Source organism: Peromyscus californicus, unplaced genomic scaffold (genome assembly GCF_007827085.1).
Source record: "Peromyscus californicus insignis strain IS unplaced genomic scaffold, ASM782708v3 Scaffold_2__1_contigs__length_46816999, whole genome shotgun sequence".
Lineage (NCBI taxonomy): Eukaryota > Metazoa > Chordata > Mammalia > Rodentia > Cricetidae > Peromyscus > Peromyscus californicus.
This window is the reverse complement of record NW_026294540.1, coordinates 2,928,470-2,947,838: the sequence shown is the minus strand read 5'-3', so window position 1 is coordinate 2,947,838 and position 19,369 is coordinate 2,928,470. Positions and strand designations below refer to the sequence as shown.

General features: G+C 57.0%; 1 protein-coding gene across 1 annotated transcript in view; it reads left to right on the top strand.

Moving 5' to 3' along the window:
* The window catches only part of Myo18b (myosin XVIIIB), a 218,096-nt gene that overhangs the window by 14,993 nt on the left and 183,734 nt on the right, over positions 1 to 19,369 (top strand). Inside the window, exons 3-12 of the mRNA XM_052754991.1 lie at positions 840 to 998; positions 3,407 to 4,642; positions 5,017 to 5,083; positions 5,969 to 6,081; positions 6,902 to 7,078; positions 10,267 to 10,465; positions 12,103 to 12,245; positions 12,670 to 12,770; positions 13,142 to 13,205; positions 18,016 to 18,160. Of these exons, the coding sequence (XP_052610951.1) occupies positions 840 to 998; positions 3,407 to 4,642; positions 5,017 to 5,083; positions 5,969 to 6,081; positions 6,902 to 7,078; positions 10,267 to 10,465; positions 12,103 to 12,245; positions 12,670 to 12,770; positions 13,142 to 13,205; positions 18,016 to 18,160 (2,404 nt within the window). The remainder of the gene's footprint in view (positions 1 to 839; positions 999 to 3,406; positions 4,643 to 5,016; positions 5,084 to 5,968; positions 6,082 to 6,901; positions 7,079 to 10,266; positions 10,466 to 12,102; positions 12,246 to 12,669; positions 12,771 to 13,141; positions 13,206 to 18,015; positions 18,161 to 19,369) is intronic.

The window sequence follows — 19,369 nt, the reverse complement described above, 5'->3', positions numbered from 1 at the left end:
TTTGGGGGGCTGTGTCCACAGGGCCGGACTCTACCCTGGCTAGATGGGTCACGGCCTGGGTGGCCCAAATCACACCTTCCCACCTCAGGCAGAGTGACAGCCTGGCCTGGTGACTCCTTCTGCACCTGGCACCTGCCTTGCCCCATCTCATTCCTTAGCAGGAGGCTGGGGTGACGGTGGCACAGCCTCCCATCTCCACGCCATGGCAGCCGGATGGGCACTGGGGTGGGTGGGGGGAGACAGGGAGCAGAGGTGGGCTGTTGGCTGCCAGCCTAATGCTGGAGGGTTTCTGTGGACCTTCTCTGCTGAGACCTGGAAAAGGGCTCTTACTCTGGCCATCCATTTCTTCCCATTTACACTTTTTAAAGGCTGCCCGGAGGGCTCCTTTGTCTCTGTGCCCCCTTCTCCTCTCTTTCCCACCCTTCTCTTCTCCTCCCTACCCCCTTCTCTCCTACCCTTTTTCTTCCCTTTGTATAGATGTTTTTATTTTTCTCTCAAACATTTTTTTTTTTTGGGGGGCCAGGAGCACTAGAGCCCAGGAGTCTGGTGTGTGACCCACCCCTCTTGACATCCCAAATGCTGCTTTGAGAGCAGGAAGGAACCCCCGTGGCTTTGAAGGTTTGAGTTCCTCTCAGGAGGAGATTCTCCAGGCCACGTAGCTGCTGCTGTCACGGGCCCATCCATTCTCTCTCCCCAGGCTGTCTCAGCCTCCTGGGGTCCCTCAGAGCCCTTCCGCTTTCCTCCCGTGCTGTCCCCTAGGCAACCCCCAGGCTGTATCACAGACTGTCCGGAGGGGGCCCTGGCCCTGCAGACTCACTCTCTGCCCTCCCCACACTCAGATTCGAGAAGAGGACAAGAGCCCCCCTCCGTCCTCCCCACCTCCCCTGTTCTCTGTCATCCCTGGGGGCTTCATCAAGCAGCTGGTTCGAGAGACAGAGAAGGAGTCCAAAGAGGCCAGACGGAGGAAAGAGGCAACATTCGCCTCCCCAGAAGGAGAAGTAGGTGGTGGTGTGTGTGTGTGTGCCAGGGGGGTGGGGGGATGGGGGAGAGGGGGTGGGGGTGGGGGGTGGCGGCACTGGGTTCCCTCCCTCCTGTCCCGAGTCAGTCATTCCATCTTCGGTCCTGCTGTCCCACTGTTTTCCCCCAACAAATGGGCTCCTCTGTAAGCTGAGAAACCCATCTCCAATTGCCCACCCCTGGAGGCGCTCACATTGCTGTACTCGCCCTGAATCACCCACGCTCCCTTTCCTTGAAACCACACGGCACTCGTTCGAGCCCACGTTTTATTGGGAGTCCCCTGACAGCAGCCACCGCCTCTCACTCAGCTCTGTACCCCGAGTAGCTCTCGGGCCTTGAACTTGCTCCTTGTCCCAGGCAGGCCTGGAACTTCTCCCATATCAGCCTCCTGAGTAGACATGGTTCTAGGCCTGGCCGTGGAGCCTGGCTCAGTTGATTCTTTAAAGCAGACAAGATGCAGGCCTAGCACTTATTGGGATAGCCTGAGGCCGAAGCATCAGCACCCTCCTGGGTCAGGCACAGGTGCCGGCGGTCCCACGCACTAGTGACCTCTGGCCTCAGGTCTCTCAGCCCCTCCCAAGTCTCTTGGAACATCCATCACCCAATAAGTAAAGGGTTAATCCCAGCCAGGTTGGCGAGCCTGGGCGCTGCCTCCATATGCTCTTCCTTCTGATTGGCGGCGTGTGCACCACAGAACTTTCGTTGTTCTGAACGGTACCAATGGGCATCGTCAGCCAAAACCAGCCCGTGGAAGGGACCAGTGTCACCTCCCCACTGTCCATATCCAGGGACCCCCAAAGCCTGGACAGGATCCCAAGGTTGGACACCACACCGGGAGGCAGGCTTGGAGTACAGTGCCCCCTGGGAGTACCCCTGTGTTAGGCTGACAGGGCACCCGATCCTGGCGCCTCTAGAGTGCCCTCTTGAGGCGAACAGAGTGATGGCGGGATTGGGCTGGGAGGATCAGGGATTACAAAACCAGGCCTGAGTCCAGAGAGCCATCCTGGGCGCCTCCTCAGTTCATCTATGCTACATGTGCTTACACCTGTCTAATGACAGAGGTTTCTCTGTGTCTGCAAGCTACTCACGACCACCTAACAGCAGCTGTGGGGACAGTGGTTGGTCTCATGGAAGAGGATGACAGGATAGCTGGGCTCTGTGCCTGCCCCTGCCTGACTTAAAGCATACACAGAGGCCACGGCACACCCGGTGGATAGGGAAGTGGTCATGAAGAATGTTGCTGTCTATCACCAAACAAGGCTCGCTTTGTGCTCATGGCCCTGTTTAAAACTCAGTGCGCTAGTGGGGATGGGAGTGATACCCATTTATCAGAGGTGGAGACCGAGGCCCAGAGAGGGCAAGACCCTTTCCCCAAGGTCACAAGAGGTAGAGCCAGGCCAGGCAAAGCCCCATCTCTGGAGCTCCCCGGGGGTTTGGGGTGGGGTGGGGGTGGTAGGGGGGAACAGGTCATGCGGGTGAGGTACAGGAAACAGAACAGACAGGGAGGGAGGAGAAAGGGCATGCCTGCTGGGCATCAGGATCAGCATGAGCAAGCCTGAGGGTGCAGGGAAGGGGTGGGCGGGCCAGGGACCAGAAGGTATCAGTGTGGCCAGAATGTCGGGTGAGTGGAGACAAACGGACCCTGAAGAAGATTGGAGGAACCTCACTGAGAGCGTGTTGGTGAACTTCCTGAAGACTTGGGGTGGCCCTCAATGTCCTGATCGGTTGTAAAATGACAATTAGCTGATGGGTGGGAGGTTGGATGGAGTGGACAGCGGGTGTGAGAACCCAGGATGGCTGGAGTGGGCGCTGCCTCCTGTTTCCCGCTCTGAGATTCCAGAAGGCCTTTCCAGGGTCACCCTGCAACCATCTAAACAGCATGCTTGCGGGGGGGGGGGGGGACCAAAGTTCATAGAAGATAGAAAATGGGCCACAGCTGCCCAACATCAGGGCCATGATGAGAACATGTCCCCTACCGATGGTCTCATCAGGAGGCTTGATATAGAAATAACAACTGCTACATCCCCAACAGCTCCCGAGGACTGACTGTGTGCTGGGCCACCACCAGTCCTAACACCCACCCTGCAAGGCAGGTCTTTATGATCCCCACGTTATTGATAAGAAATTGGCTCAGAGAGGGGAGGGAACTTACCTGACGACACACAGTGGAGAGAGGCAGAGGTGGAGTTGAACTTGTTCTGTTGGATTCCCGAGCCCACCTTCCTTCCCCTGATTCTGTTGGTCCTCAGCCTCTGTCTAGGCTGAAGTTCACTGCCAAGCACAGATTCTGCCTTGTCAGAAGGGTTTGGGCATCTTTGGGTGGGTGAACCTGGGAATGAATGGCCTCTGTGGGGTCATCCTACGTATATGTCGTGGTCTCTTTTCCTAGACCCCAGAAGTTCCCACTAACCAAGCCAACAAGACCAACCCAGTCCCCAAGCCTGGAAGCCGGCAGACTTCCCAGGACAGCCCATCAGCCACCACGAAGAGTGCGGACATTCCAGGCAGGGAGCCCCCAGGGGCTGAAGACAAGAACGCCGCCGCGTCCGCGTCCGTGACCAGCACTACTGGGGAGCGGCCGCAGGAGTCGGGTCCCGCGGGAGCACCAGCCAAAAGGACACTGCCCTTCAAGAGGGGCGTGAGGAGGGGTGATGTGCTGCTGATGGTGGCCAAGCTAGATCCGGAGTTGGCCAAGCCAGAGCAGAAGACTCAACCTCGTGACACCCCCTCGGACAAGACCCCAGCTCCAGACACAGACCCTGGAGGGACAAAGAAGGAGACAACCACGGGGACTCCCTGTGGCCCCCGGGCACCCATACCAGAGAAGACCAGGACTAGGGGTGACGGAGACACAGGCCAGGGCACGAAAGGTGGGAAGTGTCAGGGCACAGAGGGAAAGGGGAGCCGGGACCCCCAGACCAAAGGGCAAAAAGAATGTGAGTCCCAGAGCACGGAGGGGCAGGGGACCGGGTCCCCAGCCCAGGGGGCAGGAAACAAGGGGCAAGAGGGGACAGCAGAGAAAGAAGGAGGGGGTGCTCCAAAGAAGATGGAAAAGGGGGGTGGACCCAAGGATGCAGGCACTGAAGTGAGACCCATGGAGCCCCCAGTCCCCACGAGGAAGTGGGGAGGTCCCCTGGGCCCAAGGAGCAAGTGGGGCAGTCCTCAGAGTAAGAACAGAGAGCGTGAACCTCGACGTAGGGACGAGAAGATGGGTGACCTCCAAGGCACAGCAGAGCCCAGGGGGCAGCAGCGGGAGGCTCCAGGAAGGAAGGAAGAGGCAGGGAAACCCCAGAAGAAGCCGGTGACACCAGAGGAACACCGGGAGCAGCCCGGGGTGGCAGCTGCGACTCAGAGTCCTGAGGAAAGCCGCGAGGCCCCAGCTACGGAAGGGACATTGGCAGGCGCTGCAAGGAAGGAGGACCAGCCAGAAAGCAGGGTGCGGGGAGCCGAGGAGCCCTGTGCGCGTGCAGAGGAAGATGTGGACATTGTGGAGCCTCAGGCAGAAGGTCATGTAGCGTCTGCCCCCAAGATCCGAGTGGAAAAGCCTTCTATGCAGAAGCCTGTGGAGGAGGAGACGGGCCCGCAGGACCCAGGCCATGGGGGCCAGAGTGGAGACTCTGACCAGGTGAGGGGTCGTGGACTGTGGAGCATGAAGAATGGGAAGGATGTGCCCTAGGGGAGGCCACAGGGTGGGCAGAGGGCTGGCCAGAGCCCAGCATGTCAGGAGGTCGGAAGAGCTCCTCTCTGAAAAGTGAGGCCCCTAGGCTCCAAGTAGCCCATGCCTGGGCTAGACTTCTCCCGTGATCCCCGCACACCCCAATGCTACTAGTGCTGGCCATGTCCCACGCCACCCACAATTCTCTCAGGCCCCATGCCTGAGGTTCCCTTAGAAGGTTGAGATCTCTGGCAGCTCCGTGAGAAGCTCCCGGTTTGGGGTCCCCACATCGAGCCCGGGGCTGGTGATGGTTGCCGGTTACGTGACGCTCTTTTTGCTCCCAGGGTCTGGAGGAGAGTTGGTACGAGGCACAGAAAGTGTGGCTGGTGCAGAAGGACGGGTTCACACTTGGTAAGTGGGTTCCCTGCCCTGCTTGGGGTCGGGTGTGTGTGTGTGTGTGTCCCACTCTGTTCTTCTCATGTCTCTCCTGCCATCAGTTCTCAGCCGGTTTTATTTCACTCTCGGGGCGAGGCGGTAGAGGAGGAGACACTGGGGTGAGAGTGGGGCATTCCAAGGCATCAGAGCCTTGGGAGTGAAAAGGCAGCTGCTCATGGCGTGGATTCTAAAACGCTGCCAGGACCAGGGTCCAGAGCTGGTGGGCAGAGAGATCCCTCGCTCCCGAGCGCATGCTTGTTGACCAGCTGAGGCTGGAGGCTGCACTCTAAGTCATTCTGTGCTCCGGAGAAGAGGGACCCATTTGTCCTGTCCTGACCTAGGTGTGGGGCAGGTCAGTGGGCAGCACCCTCTGAGGGGCCCGCTCAGTGCTCCGCCCCGTCAGTCAGACTCAGCCTTTGTCCCTAAAGGGCTCAGTGCAGTGGTTCTCAACCTTCCTAACGCTGTGACCCTTTAATACAGTTCCTCATGTTGTGGTGACCCCCAACCATAAAACGATTTTCATTGCTACCTCATAACTGTAGTTTTGCTACTGTTATGAATCATGTTTTCTGATGGTTTTAGGTGACCCCTGTGAAAGGGTCGTTCGACACTGCCCCCCAAGAGGTTGCAACCCACATGATAACTGTTAGCTTAGGGGGTCACAGCTGAGGCCCTTTATGTGGACAGAAACCAACAGAATCTTTGAGCCTGTCCCAAGTTCTGTCTTCAGCTCCTTGGCCTGACTCAGAGACCTTTCCCTCCCCTTCTCCCCTCCCCTTCTCCCCTCCCCCTTCTCCCCTCCCCTTCCCTCTCCCCCTCTGTTCCCTCCTCTTTCCCACCTGTCTCTGGTTGCCCACACAGCGACAGTGCTCAAACCAGACGAGGGGACGGCTGACCTGCCGCCCGGAAGGGTGCGGCTTTGTATTGATGCCGACAAGACTGTCACAGAGGTGGATGAGGAGCAGGTTCACCGAGTGAGTTGCCCTTCCTTCCCATCACGGCTCTGTACCTTCCATCCCTACCCTGCAACGGGCTCCCCTGACCCTGCCTACAGGTGTCTAGAGGGGCTGTGGGAAAACTATGGGAGTCATGCTCTGCTGGTGGTATTCCATGACAGGTCACTCACTGTGTCCTCTCGATTCTGTGAAGACAGGCTTGTCAGCCTGCCACTGTAGTTCTGGCTAACCCAAGCAACCAACGACTCTTCATTTTGTGAAAATCGTTCCACAGACATGCCTCCCTTTTCAGCCTGGATGCTAGGGAACTCAGTTAAATGGGTAGCTTGCCTTTGTAGCATAGGTTCCAATGGTTTGTACTTTGGGGATCAACCTTTCTCGTAGAGGGTTGTACGTATCTTCAAGGGAGCCTTGGTGAAGGAGATAGTTGGCCATTGGCTTCTACCCCTGGGTGTCACAGGGCATGTCTGGCACTCCTCTCTGAGACCTAGAAAAGCAGATAATAGTAAGGGACATGTGCCCATCCGAAGCCACTGCATGATGAGCTCAGGGCTTTCCTTGGTCTGTCTTGGAGACATCGGCCTCACCGGGCAGTACATCCAAGAAGGGGGTCAAGAGCAAAGGAGATAGACAGGGCAAGGGAAAGGGCTTCCACTTCCCCTCCTGTGTGCTGGCCTTTGTCATGAGGCTTTGAAATGACAAGACCAAGCCGTGTGTGGGCACAAACATGCATGCAGGTATTTATGCAGGCATCCTGCACATACATGTCTGCATGCATGGCGGTGTGGATGGGGTGGGGGATGAGGAAGCCAGATGAGATCCTATGTGATGTCTACAGGCCAACCCCTCTGAGCTGGACCAGGCCGAGGACCTGGCTTCTCTGGTCAGCGTTAACGAGTCAAGCGTCCTGAACACGCTTCTACAGCGCTACCGGGCTCAGCTGCCACACACCCGTTCAGGCCCTGATCTGATCGCCATGCAGCCCCAGACGACCACAGTGTCCTCTGCAGGGAAGGTGAGGTGGGACCACGGCAAGGGAGCATGTGGAAGACTCCTTTCCTGGGCATTGGGACATCTCGGGGGAGGGGGCAGAGTGCCAGCACCCCGGGAAACCCTCAGCTCTGCTCAAGATGAGGATCTGGGACTTGGCAGGCACTGAGGACCATGTGACCCCCTGCTCCCTAGAGGGGAAAGGGAGCTCTCTGGTCCGAAGCCCAGATGGCTGTAAACACTAGCTGTGACACCCACCTGGAAAGCCATTTCACAGACACGCTAGCAGAGGAGCCCAAAGGCCAGGCTGCGGCTCCTCTGAGCTCCTGACACATGCTAGACTCTCTGAAGCCCCACATAGCCACATTTGTGCGAGACAGAAGCCCCGTCTACCCTGATATTCACTTATTAGCTGTTCAGTGGAGGAAAGGGCATTTTTTGGTTAGGATTCATCCTGAAAGCAAAGGCTCATGGCGCCACCTGGTGGAGAGGCCTGGACCACAGCCGTGTCCTCCGAGCCCAAGCCTGTTACAGGAAGCAGTTTGCTGGTGGGTGTTGGGCTCTGAGGAGCACCAACCCTGCTGCCCTGTGGGCGTTGAGGGAGAGAAACAGGCCACAGATGGTAGAGTCCACGGTGGCCAGAGTGGACTGGACACATGTGGATAGGGGTGGGACCTGAAGAAGCCAGTGGGCGAGGGGCACACGTCACAGGTCCCGGGTGTGACTGGTATGGTGGGTGACAGAATCACATGGGCCCAACTGAGGTTGCACAAGACCCTGGGCTGCAGACAGATCTGGCCACGTCCTCTGTGCGCTATTCCCGCCTTGTGGAGACGGGGGGGGGGGGGGGTGGGCGGCTGGGAAGGCCATGATGCTCCCAAACCTTGGCTCTTGGCGGTCACTCAGGGCTGCGAAGCCACACTTGGCTCACTAGAGTCCCATGGGGCAATGCCCACCCCGGGTCTCTAATCTCAGACTGGACGTCGTAAATTGGGCAAGAGCACCTGAAAATACAGGCACAGGGGGAGCTCTGAGTGGCACTGCCCCGGCCTCCCTGTGGAGGGTCCTGGGCTTCCGCTCCTTCCCTCCCCTGGTCTGCTCGCCTCTCAAGCCTCGTAGGAAGTTGGCCCAGTCAGCCTCTGGTTCCCCAAACAGCCACCAGCTGGGGGACAGGCCTGCAGTGGCCCGGGACTAGGGACAGCTTGAGTCTGGGCTAGGTGGCTTCAGGACATGGCAAGAGGCTCCCTCGGGGTTGGAGCCTGTTGAAGTGTCCGTGGATGTGAAGACATGTGTGAACATGGGGATGCAGCTGGGAGGGGGGTCTCTGGAGGGGGGCTGCTGTGCACTCTGCAGGAGGCCCAAGGTGTCACATGTAGGCCTGTGGGTGCCCATGGGTGTAAGTCCCGCACCATCTGTTCCCCACACAGTGTGGGCTTGCTCATGACCTGGAGTTCCCAGGCGCTGAGACTGTGTCCAGTAGGGCAGGCCTTGTCCCATGGCTCCTGATTTAAGAACCTACTGAGTGCTGGTGTCTAGCAGTTTAGAATAAAAGGTTTAAAGCAGGGTGAGGCCACTCCAGCCCTGATTCTCCAAACAGCCACCTGCTAGAGGTCTGAGCTATGAGGAGGGCCTTTTGGGTATGTGCCCTGGGTCCTCCAAGTCTCAGGGAGGGGACAAGGCTAGGCTGGGCCCAGTGGTCACTGTGGGGCCTGGGGGGCTTGGACTTCCATCCTTCTAGGTCTCCCACATGCCAGGGCCTCCTAAGCCTCTCCTGTCTCCAAGGGTATTTCTATGTAGACTCTGTCAGGGTCACATGACAAAACCAAGCAGCTTCACCAGCCACCTTCTCCTTGACCCTGGGCAGCATGGAGGAGGCTGCTCACCTCCTTCTGGGTTCCAGGGTCACCCTCATGTTTTCTCTGGTCCTTAGCCTCCGGGCTATTCTGGGGCTTTGAAATAATTGTTTACACCAGAATGCAGTGTGTGTGTGTGTGTGTGTGTGTGTGTGTGTGTGTGTGTGTGTGTGTGTATGTCTCTGTCTGTTTGTCTCATTATGGTTACGAGTACTAAGGATGGAACCCAGGGTCTCTCACATACTAGGCAAGTGCTGTTCCGTTGAGTCACACCTCTGTTTTAAAATTCTGGGATGGCCTCTCTGGCTTGTCCAGGCTGGCTATGAACTCCTCTGTAGCCCAGGCAGGCCTTGAATTTGCAGTCCTCCTGCCTCGGCCTCTTGAGCAGCTGTGATCACAGGCTTGCGCCTCTATACCCAGCTCCTTGTCTCTTTAAAACTGGGTTTGATGAAACCCAACTTGTACCTAGTTCAATCCAGGTTTCTCTGGAACACTTTCCTGCGATTGTGCAGCGCCTGCTACAGCCCTCCACAGGACAGCCATTACCTGGAGAGGGCTCTGGGCTCTCAGTGATCAATCTGAACCCACCAAGTTCCCTCAGAACCCTTAGATCTGCTATCTGGCGTTTGCCATATCCAAAGGATCTGACCTCCTAGGCTTTCCCTGCAGTTTCCTCCTTGTATTTGCTGTCAAGGGTGTCAGCTTGGTGACTCATTCATACTGTATCTGTCTTCCTGAGCTTGAGGTGTTTTCTGGGACCTGGGACATGCTGTACAAAGCCCAGGATGGCTGGTGCCTCCATGCACTTGCTGGAGCATGCTCTGGTGCTGAGGGCCGGGTTGCTGTTATGTTCAGCATGACCCATGACATCAGGGTCTATGGGGGCACACCTTCCTATCTCTTGAACATGTCCCTGGCACGGTGGTGTGGGCTGGGTGGTGAATGCTCCCATGTCTGTGGGGGAAGCTCCAGCCGGCACTCTGCAGCGACGGCACCACGCAGTACCCTCCCGCTTTGTCCCAGGGTCTTGCTTGTTCCCTGTCTTCATCAGAATCCAGCGGTGACTGCTTGTGACTAGTTTCTTGGCCAGGGGGATGGCTCGGTTTGTTTTCGCGGCAGACATTGCAAATTGATAGCCATCCTCTGTTTCCATACTCAATATTGCTCATCAATTGTGTCCGTTCCCCCAGCTCCCTCACTTCAGGCAGATCCTGCCCGACGATCTGGCTAGCAAGCGCAGCGAACCCCTCCTGGGGGGAGCTGTTGATGGTCTCATAGGTTCTCCAGGACTCCCGGTGAGCCAGCGATGGGTGACACCTGCAGGCTGGTGGGAGGGCTGATGCCTGTCCTCTTCCAGCAGGTACTCCGAGGCCGCCAGGATGGCCTGCCCGCCCATGTCACGTCCCTGGCCCAGCGTGCCTACTGGGCACTGCTGAGGCAGAGGAGAGACCAGAGCATCGTGGCTCTGGGCCGGAGTGGGGCTGGGAAGACCACCTGCTGTGAGCAGGTGCTGGAGCACCTGGTGGGCATGGCAGGCAGCGTGGATGGCAGGGTGTCAGGTATGGTGGTTTCCAGGTGACAGGTGGATGGGAATAGGGAGGGGGAGGATTGGGGGGTCCTGGGTGGCTCCTGTGGGGGTGGCCTAGGTGGCTCTTCTTTACTTCTGCTCAGCTGCCATTCATTGAGCACAGACAGGTGAGGGCCCTGTGTTGGCTACTCACCCAGGAAGCTGCTGTGCCATCGTGCACCTCTGCCGGGATAACAATGCACATGTCTCTTGTGACATTGGTGGCTATTGTAGCCATCATCACAGCTGGGACAATTAGAAGCAGAAGATTGGCTGCCACCTGCTGGGAATGTCTGTCCCTGAGCAGCACACAGCCTACTGCAGTCTAGAGGGCATGAGAAGCGAAGACAGCCTGCTGGAGGGGCGCGGCAGTGGGCGGGCCTTAAAGACCTTCAGTTAGCAGCAACAATAATGATAAGGACCGCAGTCTCAGCCATCGGGGTGGGTACCTCCAGGGACCCTATGCCAGCTCTCTTCCAAGTACAAAAGTTCTGTGGTTTTTGAACAGGACTGGGAGGTAGCTATTATTATCTGAATTTTATAGGCAAAGGCCTTGAGAGTCAGAGAGGTTAACTAGCTTGCCCAAGGCCACAGAGCAAGCGAGTGGGAGAGCTGAGAGTGGATGCACCCCAGGCCAGGGTTCTCAATTATGTTTTTAATGTCCCCATGGAGCCATCATAGACATGTCTCGCCTCATCATGCCCCAGGTATGAAAGTTCAGTGCCTGAGCTAAACCACACACACACACACGCACGCACGCACACACGCACACACACACGCACGCACGCACACACACACAGTTTATCTAGAAAGTATACAATGAGCTCGTGTGTGTGTGTGTGTGTGTGTGTGTGTGTGTGTGTGTGTGTGTGCGCCTGTGTACACTAGATGAACAGTAGCATTTTTACTTCCTCCCAGAACGGTGTCTTCTCACCCTGGAGGCATTGCCCCCCAGGACCCACATGGTGCTGCACCCTGAAGGCAGCGGCTGTGTGGCCACCATTGCTGCCTACAGGTGCTTTCCAAGCACCATGAATCGTTGAGTCAGTCAGTGTTTCAGGGCTATGCCAGGGACACGCTGTCACCACCCCAGAGACGGGCCACCTGAAGCAGAAAGAAGGTGACACCTTGCAGGACAGAGCCCCCTTGGGTCTCTCTTAGGTGCTCTGTCTGCTGCCCCCTTCTGTGGGCGCTCAGCACTTAGCTGACTGGGCTGCGGACAAGGGTGGGGCTGGCCCAGACGCTCTCACTGATTGGTTCTGCTGTGCATGTGAAGGTGTCCGGTACAGCACGCAGGGCATTGTGGGTACTCAGAGAATAGCCATAACAGGGCATTGTGGATGCTCAGAATACCATAGGGAGATTCCAGGTGCCTGGTACAGTACGCAGGGCATTGTGGGTACTCAGAGAATAGCCATGATAGGGCATTATGGGTCCTCAGAATACCCGTGGGGAGATTCCAGGACTCTTGGGTCCTCTGCTGGCTGTCGGGTGTTAATAGGGAGTTAGGAGGACCCTGGCACTACACCCTACCACTCAGATTGTCTCTGTCCTACTCATGGCTCTAGGACTCCAGCCCAGGGTGGCCACTTGAGGCACAAGTGACATCTCCCCTCTGTCTCCCAACAGTGGAGAAGCTCCGGGCTGCCTTCACTGTCCTCCGGGCCTTTGGCTGTGTGTCCACCGGCCACAGCCGCAGGGCCACCCGCTTTGCCGTGGTGACATCCTTGGACTTCAATGCCACGGGCCGAGTCACAGCCGCTCAGCTCCAGGTGAGGCACACGTTGAAATGTAACAGATCACACAGAAGCCTGTGCCTGTGTGCCAGATATGTGGTCTGCTCCCCTCTCCAACATTCCTGATGAACAGGCGTTAGAAGGGATGTCCAGGCAGCACCTGGTGACAGCCCAGCTCGTGGAGAGCTGGCTCCTCAGCACCCACGAAGGCCTTTGTTCAGCCAGCACCCTTGGTTACAGGCTGGCAGGCTTTGATGAGGGTGACTCTCTTGCCTTTCATAGAAGCTAGAGGACTCCATAGCTTGACTGATTGCCTGTGGGGCTCCGAATCTGGGGTGAGGTCACACCCCCACCCCGTGAGGCCTCAGGGAGTGTGGGGGTGGGGCTCTCTGGTGGGGCCTTTGGGGACCAAGTCCTGGCAGAAGGACCTGGCATCACACTGCCCGTCTGGCCCTCACAGACAATGCTTCTGGAGAACAGCCGTGTGGCCCGGCAGCCCCAAGGGGAAGGCAACTTTGAAGTTTTCTCTCAGCTGCTCGCTGGGCTGGATGCAGATCTCAGGTGAGTCCTTGGGACAGGCTGGGGCAGCTGAGATAGCAGGATGGAGAGGACCCGGTGTGAAGCTCCAGCCAGAGCCGAGAGGCTGGGTTACCGGGTGCGGAGGACCCCAGTTGCCTGGGCTCTGCACAGGGCTGAGGGACATTGCTCATGCTTTATCAGCTCTGGATCCCAGTCTCTTTCTTGGGAACGCCACATGAGACTGGAACACGGGGTCATCAGGGAGGGAGGTCCTGGCAGAAGCAGTAATGGAAGGCTGGTACAGTCTGGCGTGTCCTGGGGCAGCCAGGATGTGGTGTGGCCTTGCAGAGGGACACCCCCTGCTCTGTGCTCCCGGCATGGGCAGACCCCTCACTTCCAATCCTCTCTTCCAGGACGGAGCTGAACCTGCACCAGATGGCTGAGAGCAGTGCCTTCGGCATGGGGGTGTGGTCCCAGGTAAGTGACGGACCTCTTAGGTGCATCCTAGTCCCAGGGCCAGGGTGGAGGTTGTGGAGGGTCCCGAGACCCACTGTCTCCTTTTGCTCTGGGTCTGTGGTTGGTAAGGGGAGTCATGTGGGAGAGGCAGGGGGCTGCCTTTGTAGGGTCTGGGCTGGTTGAGGAAGTGAGACTTGTTTCTGAAGAGGCAGGGGTGTGGTGGGAGAGGCCCGAGGCACAGCGTCTCCCTTCAACCCTGGCTCCGACTGTCTCCAAACATCTGTATCTTCTTCCATCTAAACCTCCCTCTCCAGGGCTTTCTGGACCTCCTTTTGCCCTCACTCAACTATGATGGCACTGGGGTTAAAGGTCAGGACTCTGGCATTGTGGTAGGAAAGACAGGCGTGGGAATTAATGCAGCTGGGAGAGAAGAACACGGAGGAGGATGTGGGGCTGTGAGCACCGGAGGGTGATTGAAAGAGGTGCTCGGCCTCAGTCAGGGAAGGCTTTGTAGCCAGGGACATCGGGCCCGGCTGACATTGGGTTCTGAAGGATGAGTAGGAGTTCACCAGGTTGAGAGGAGTCAAACTAGATCAAGGTACAAGGACCAGTTCCCCTCTGAGCATAGATGAAAAAAAAAAACCCTCAATAAAATACTTGCAAATTAAATCCAAGAGCACATTAAAAAGATCATTCATCACAAGAAGTTGGCTTCATCCCAGGGGTGCAGGGATGGTTCCGTGGGTGCAGATCAATAAACACAATGCATCACATAATGGAATCCAGGACACAGGTCACAAGGTCTTCTCAACAGACGGAGAAAAGCCTGTTGACAACAATCGAATGCCCCTTCGTGATAAAAGTCCCGAGGAGCCCGGGGCCAGAAGTGCGGCTCAGCAGCACAAACGCTGTGAGAGAACCCACAGCTTCCCACAGAAATGAAGAAGGTGAGGAGTCCACGCTCCCCTCCTACTCAGTGCAGCAGTGGAGTCTTCGCCAGGACAGACGGACAGAGAAGCTGACAAGGGCACAGACAGAAAGGAAGGGGTCACGGTATCGTTACCTGCGGACGACGTGATCCTGTGACCCTCAGGATTCCACCGGGAATCTCGGAGCAGCCGACAGATACCCTCATCGGAGTGGGGGGACACAAACTTAGCAGCAGCCCTCCTGTGCGCCACGGACAGACGTCTGGGGAAGAAATCAAGGAGTCGATCCCATTCTCGATGGCCGCAGCAAGCATCGTACAATAAACATAACCCGGGCATCCAAAGCCCTGTGGCGAGAACCTTAAAACACCGAGGGAAGGAACCGAAGGGGAGACTAGAAGATGGAAAGACTCCCACGCTCATGGCGGAGTCAGTGTTGTAAGCGGCTGTCCGACCAAGGCCACCTACAGACTCAGCATCCCCACCCAGGTTCCGATGCCGTTCCTCAGGGATGTAGAAAACCAACCCTGAGACCCACATAGAAGCAGAAGAGACCTGAGGCAGCCAGAGCGACCCTGAGCAAAAGCAAGGCTGTGGGAGGCGTCACCATGCCTGATTTCTAGTTAACCCACAGAGATGGAGCAGTGTGAGCACCACGGGACAGACACGGGGCAGACGTGTTGATCAATGGGACAGAACTGAGGACCCAGACATGAGACCGTGTCCCCACAACCAAAAGTACACCCTGGGGAAGAGACAAGCATCTTCAACAAACAGTGCTGGGAAAACTGGGTGTCCGGGTACAGAACAAAGCCCAACTCCTCACCCCTCAAAAATCAGCTTCAAATGGACCACAGAAGCTGCTGCTGCAGGAGAGAACACGGCAGGATGCGGGATAGACGAGGCTTCCTCAGCGGGACTCCAGTCACCCAGGGAACAACACCAGCACTGCGAAGGGGACACCATGGGATTAAAAAAACCAAACTTGTGTACAGCAAAGGACGCCACAGAAAGAGACCGCCTAGGGAGTGTCAAAGGCTGGCAGAGGATTATCTGGAATTTGTATCCAGAAGACACAAAGAACTCCAGAAATAATGAAGCAACGAGAAACCCAAACCCCCGTTAACAGTGAACTAAGGAAGTGAACAGACGCTTCCCAGAACACAAAACACAACCGGCCCAGTCAGAATGGCCACCATTAAGAAATGACAACCAGCCGGGCGGTGGTGGCGCACGCCTTTATTTCCAGCACTTGGGAGGCAGAGGCAGGTGGATCTTTGTGAGTTCGAGGCCAGCCTGGGCTATAGAGCGAGGTCGAGGGAAGGCGCAAAGCTACACAAAGAAACCCTGTCTTGAAAAACCAAAAAAAAAAAAAAAAAAAAGAAAGAAATGACAGCCGCTGGGGAGGGGCCACTCACGCGCTGTAGCGGGAGGGAGTGTGAATGAGTCCAGTCTCCACGGAAGCCCAAGTGGAGGCTCCTCAGGAAGCTAAAGTCCACGTGACCCAGCAGTGCAGCTGGGCGCTGACACAAATGTCCCTGTGTCAACACACCACAGGGCACTGACACCCCAACATTGACCACAGGACATCGGTAATTTCTGGAACCAGCCCGGGTTGTCCACCACCACAGAGAATGTGGGGTTTGTAACAGAGTCACACGCTGCTGTGAGGGGGAAGGGAGTTACGGCTTCTGCCAGGTCAGGGTGCAGCCCGAGGTCCCCGCCAGAGGCAGTGAGTGCCCGCTTTCCCAGGCAGCCATCCCACGGGAAGACCCCGCCTCAGACACGTTACAGCTGGCGGCAGAGGAAGAGCAACCCTCTGGATCTGACGTCTTTGCTCAGCACTGGGTTAGGAAGCCTCACACACGCGTGGCTATGCCATTGGCTTGTTCTTTTTCTCTGCTGTGTAGTACTCCCACCCAGTCTGCATTCATCACTTCCTGCTGAGCTTCACTCCTGGTACCCAGCTCGCTGGGGGTGGGGGTGGGGGGGTGGGGGCGTGGGAAGGGCGACATATCCGCTCATCTGACTCACTTCTGGTTTCATGGTTTTTTTTTACCCAAGGGCAGACTGGTTGGGGTGTTGTGTAATTGCGTAAAGAACAACCGGCTCTCTGGCGGTTGCCCCGAGCCTTTGGACGGGAAAACATCTGCTTGCTAACTCACGTTCTGTTTCCAAAGAGACCTGGGGTGCAGAGGAGAGAGGGGTGGGGCTTCCCGGGAGTCTCCCACCCTCTCAGGACAGCGAAGTGCTGGGTGACGGGGTTCTACCTGTCGTTCAAAACCAAGTGCTCCTTGCTGACCTCGGGAGCCGCGGTCATCTCGCGTCCCTTCCCCGCCACTTTGAAATCTCATAAATAACCGGGCGGGGGGCGCTTGTCCTGAGAATCCTCCCTTCCCCGTCCTCGGGGGAGGAGCATCTGCGGTTGCTAGGCTGAGCCCCTGGTTGCTAGGGACTTGGTGGTTCCGTGGTGGCCCGGAGACATGATGGAGCGCTGGGACTCGCGTCGGCTGTTAATTGAAACACTTCCAAGGCGAATCTCTCAATGTCACCGCCCGCTTTGATGTCTGATGTCGGAAGAGCTGTCTCTCTCCGTTTTCTGCGGGGGCTGGAGGAGAAAGGAAGCGGCGTGGGCGGGACTCGGGGGAAGCCTCTGCTCTGATGTCTGCAGTTAATTTGCTGTGTGACCTTTGGCACATGCCGTGCCCTCTCTGGGCCTGGGACTCTATGAAATTCAAGGACCTGTCATCGCTAACAGGCTGCCCTGCCCTGTGTCACCCAGATTCTTTACTTGGATCAGGTGCAAATTGGTCTCCCATTATGCGCTGTGGAGGTTACTGATAAAGGATTCCTGTTCCTGCCTCATTTTCTCTGCCTTCCAGGCTTCCGGGATGTGTGTCCTCAGCCAGATGGCTCGTACACGGGACTACTTTCAGATTAATTTTAATATTCAGTCAAATATAATTAGAGCTATAAATCTAACAAAAAGAGGGGAAAAATGACACTTGAAGCTCAATCACCCATAAACATCTCACTGGGCCATTCTTCCCGGCTTCAAATTCTTTGTCAACTTTCCTTCATCCCACGGGGGTGGGGGTGGGGGTGGGGGTGGGGGTGGCGAGCAAACACTGTGCCAGCTTCCGAGGCAGACCTTGGGGTTTGGTGGCACAAGGTGGTGCTGTGAAATGAATCTGGGTCCACGGGCTTGCCGTGGGATCTTGATGGATCGGTGGTGTCTGCTTCGGGTGCAGAAATGGAAGTGGGGTCAGGTCTCAGTACTTAACCATCTCGGCTGGAAACTTTCGCTCCTTGGAACTGTGTCTGTGGCCTTCGTGGCCGACCGAGGACAGTCTCAGGCCTTGTCCACCTTCCTCCTTTGCCTCACGCACCTCCACTAATAACCAGTTCTGGGTCCCCTTTGGTCAGCCACCTGCCACCATCTCCTTCCTCCAGTCCGTTATTTGGTTATTTGGTCAGTTCCCCACACCCACCTTTCGAGCTCCCGCAGTTCCTGCCCCTCCTCCGTGACCTTCGACGTCCCTGCTGAGGCCTGGGATCCGCCCTGCAGCCCATTTCCCAACACACCATCGCTTTTATGTTGTTCGGAGTTGAGCTCAGGCTCCTTTATCCCGGCATCCAGACCAGAGCTCGGCGCAAATCGGAGCCCCGATAAATCCTTCCAGAATGAATAAAACCTACCCTGCTCCCCAAAGCAGACACACATGGCATTTACAACCCTCCCAGAAGTCTGAACGTGGCTGCCAAGCCCATGCTGGTTTAACCGTGGGTAATTTACCGCCGTCGTAAACCGACCCTGCGCCCTGCAGCCTGACCTCATCTCTGAGCTGTGAATTCCAGTCTCTCCACCACGACGGCCTTTTCCTCTTCTCCCCTCCCCTCAGCCTGAAGACAAGCAGAAGGCCGCGGCCGCGTTTTCCCAGCTCCGGGGCGCCATGGAGCTGCTGGGCATCGCGGAGGGGGAGCAGCGAGCCATCTGGCGGGTGCTGGCAGCCATCTACCACCTGGGCGCAGCAGGCGCGTGCAAAGGTATGGTGGGTCCCTCCTGCCAGCTGTCCTCTGAGGTGGCCTCTCTCTCAGGATGGCGGGGACAGGCTCTGCTTGTCACCTCTCCTGTCCCAGAGTTCCTAGCGCCGCCCATGAGAACCTGATGGAGACCCGGTCATCCTACTGTCTGTCACAGTGGTGTCACCAGGCACACAGGGCTGTAGAGCACTTGTGAGGAACTGAATTTAGAATTGTGTGTAAGTGTGTGTGTGTGAAAGAATGTGTGTGTGTGTGCACGCACGTGCACGCGTGCTCACGGATATGTGTGTGTGTTTGTGCATGGATATGTGTGTGTGCACACGTGTGTGCATGTACTTGTGTATGTGGTCTGTGTATATGTTGGTGTGCATGTGTGTGCACGTGTGTGTGTGCAAGTGTGTGTGTATATGTTTGCATGCATGTGCGTAGGACAGGGGAAGCCTTAGGACTGCTTCTTCAGGTGCCGTCCACCTCGGGTTTTCAGACAGGGTCTTTCACTGGCCTGAGCTGCCCAGTCAGGGTAGACCCGGCCATTGCATCCCTCTTCTGTTTCCGCTTCCCAGCTCTGGGTTAGCGACGGGCCACTGTGCCTGGCTTGTGCACATGAGTGCCAGGACTTGAACTCAGGGCCGCACGCTTGCGAGCAGCAACATTGCACACCGAGTCATCTCCCCGGCCCTGGTTGTATGCCATTTTAATGACTTTAAGTTGCCGATGGCTTCTGCTGGCCGTAGGCTCCGGGCAGAGGTTGCCCATGCCTCGGACAGCTGTCCCTGCCACATGTGATGGCTTCCGCCAGTCATCCCCACCGGCTGTGATTGACAGCTCAACCCGCTGGTTGTGTCTCTCCACTGGTGTCTTCGGCGTCTTTGCCCTTTCCTCCTCAGCCCTTCCCCTGCACTGATGCTCTGGTGGTGCCGCCCTCACTGTGAGCTCTTTACAACAGGCATTTGCCTGTTTACATGTCTGTGTTTGGATGGTCGCGGTGGCTTCTCGTGTCCCTCTCTGCTGTGGCACTGGGACAGACGTCCACATCTTGGTGGCATACATTACAGGGGTCCAGCCTCTCCTCTGCCAGTGCTGGGTGCCAGGTGTCCTGAGCAGGCTCTGTGCAGCCACACCCGGGAAGGCTCTCAGGCACACGCCCCTCTCCGCTCTGTGGCTCTGGCCTCTACTCCCATGACAGTGTCACCTTATCCCCGCTTCCTCCGC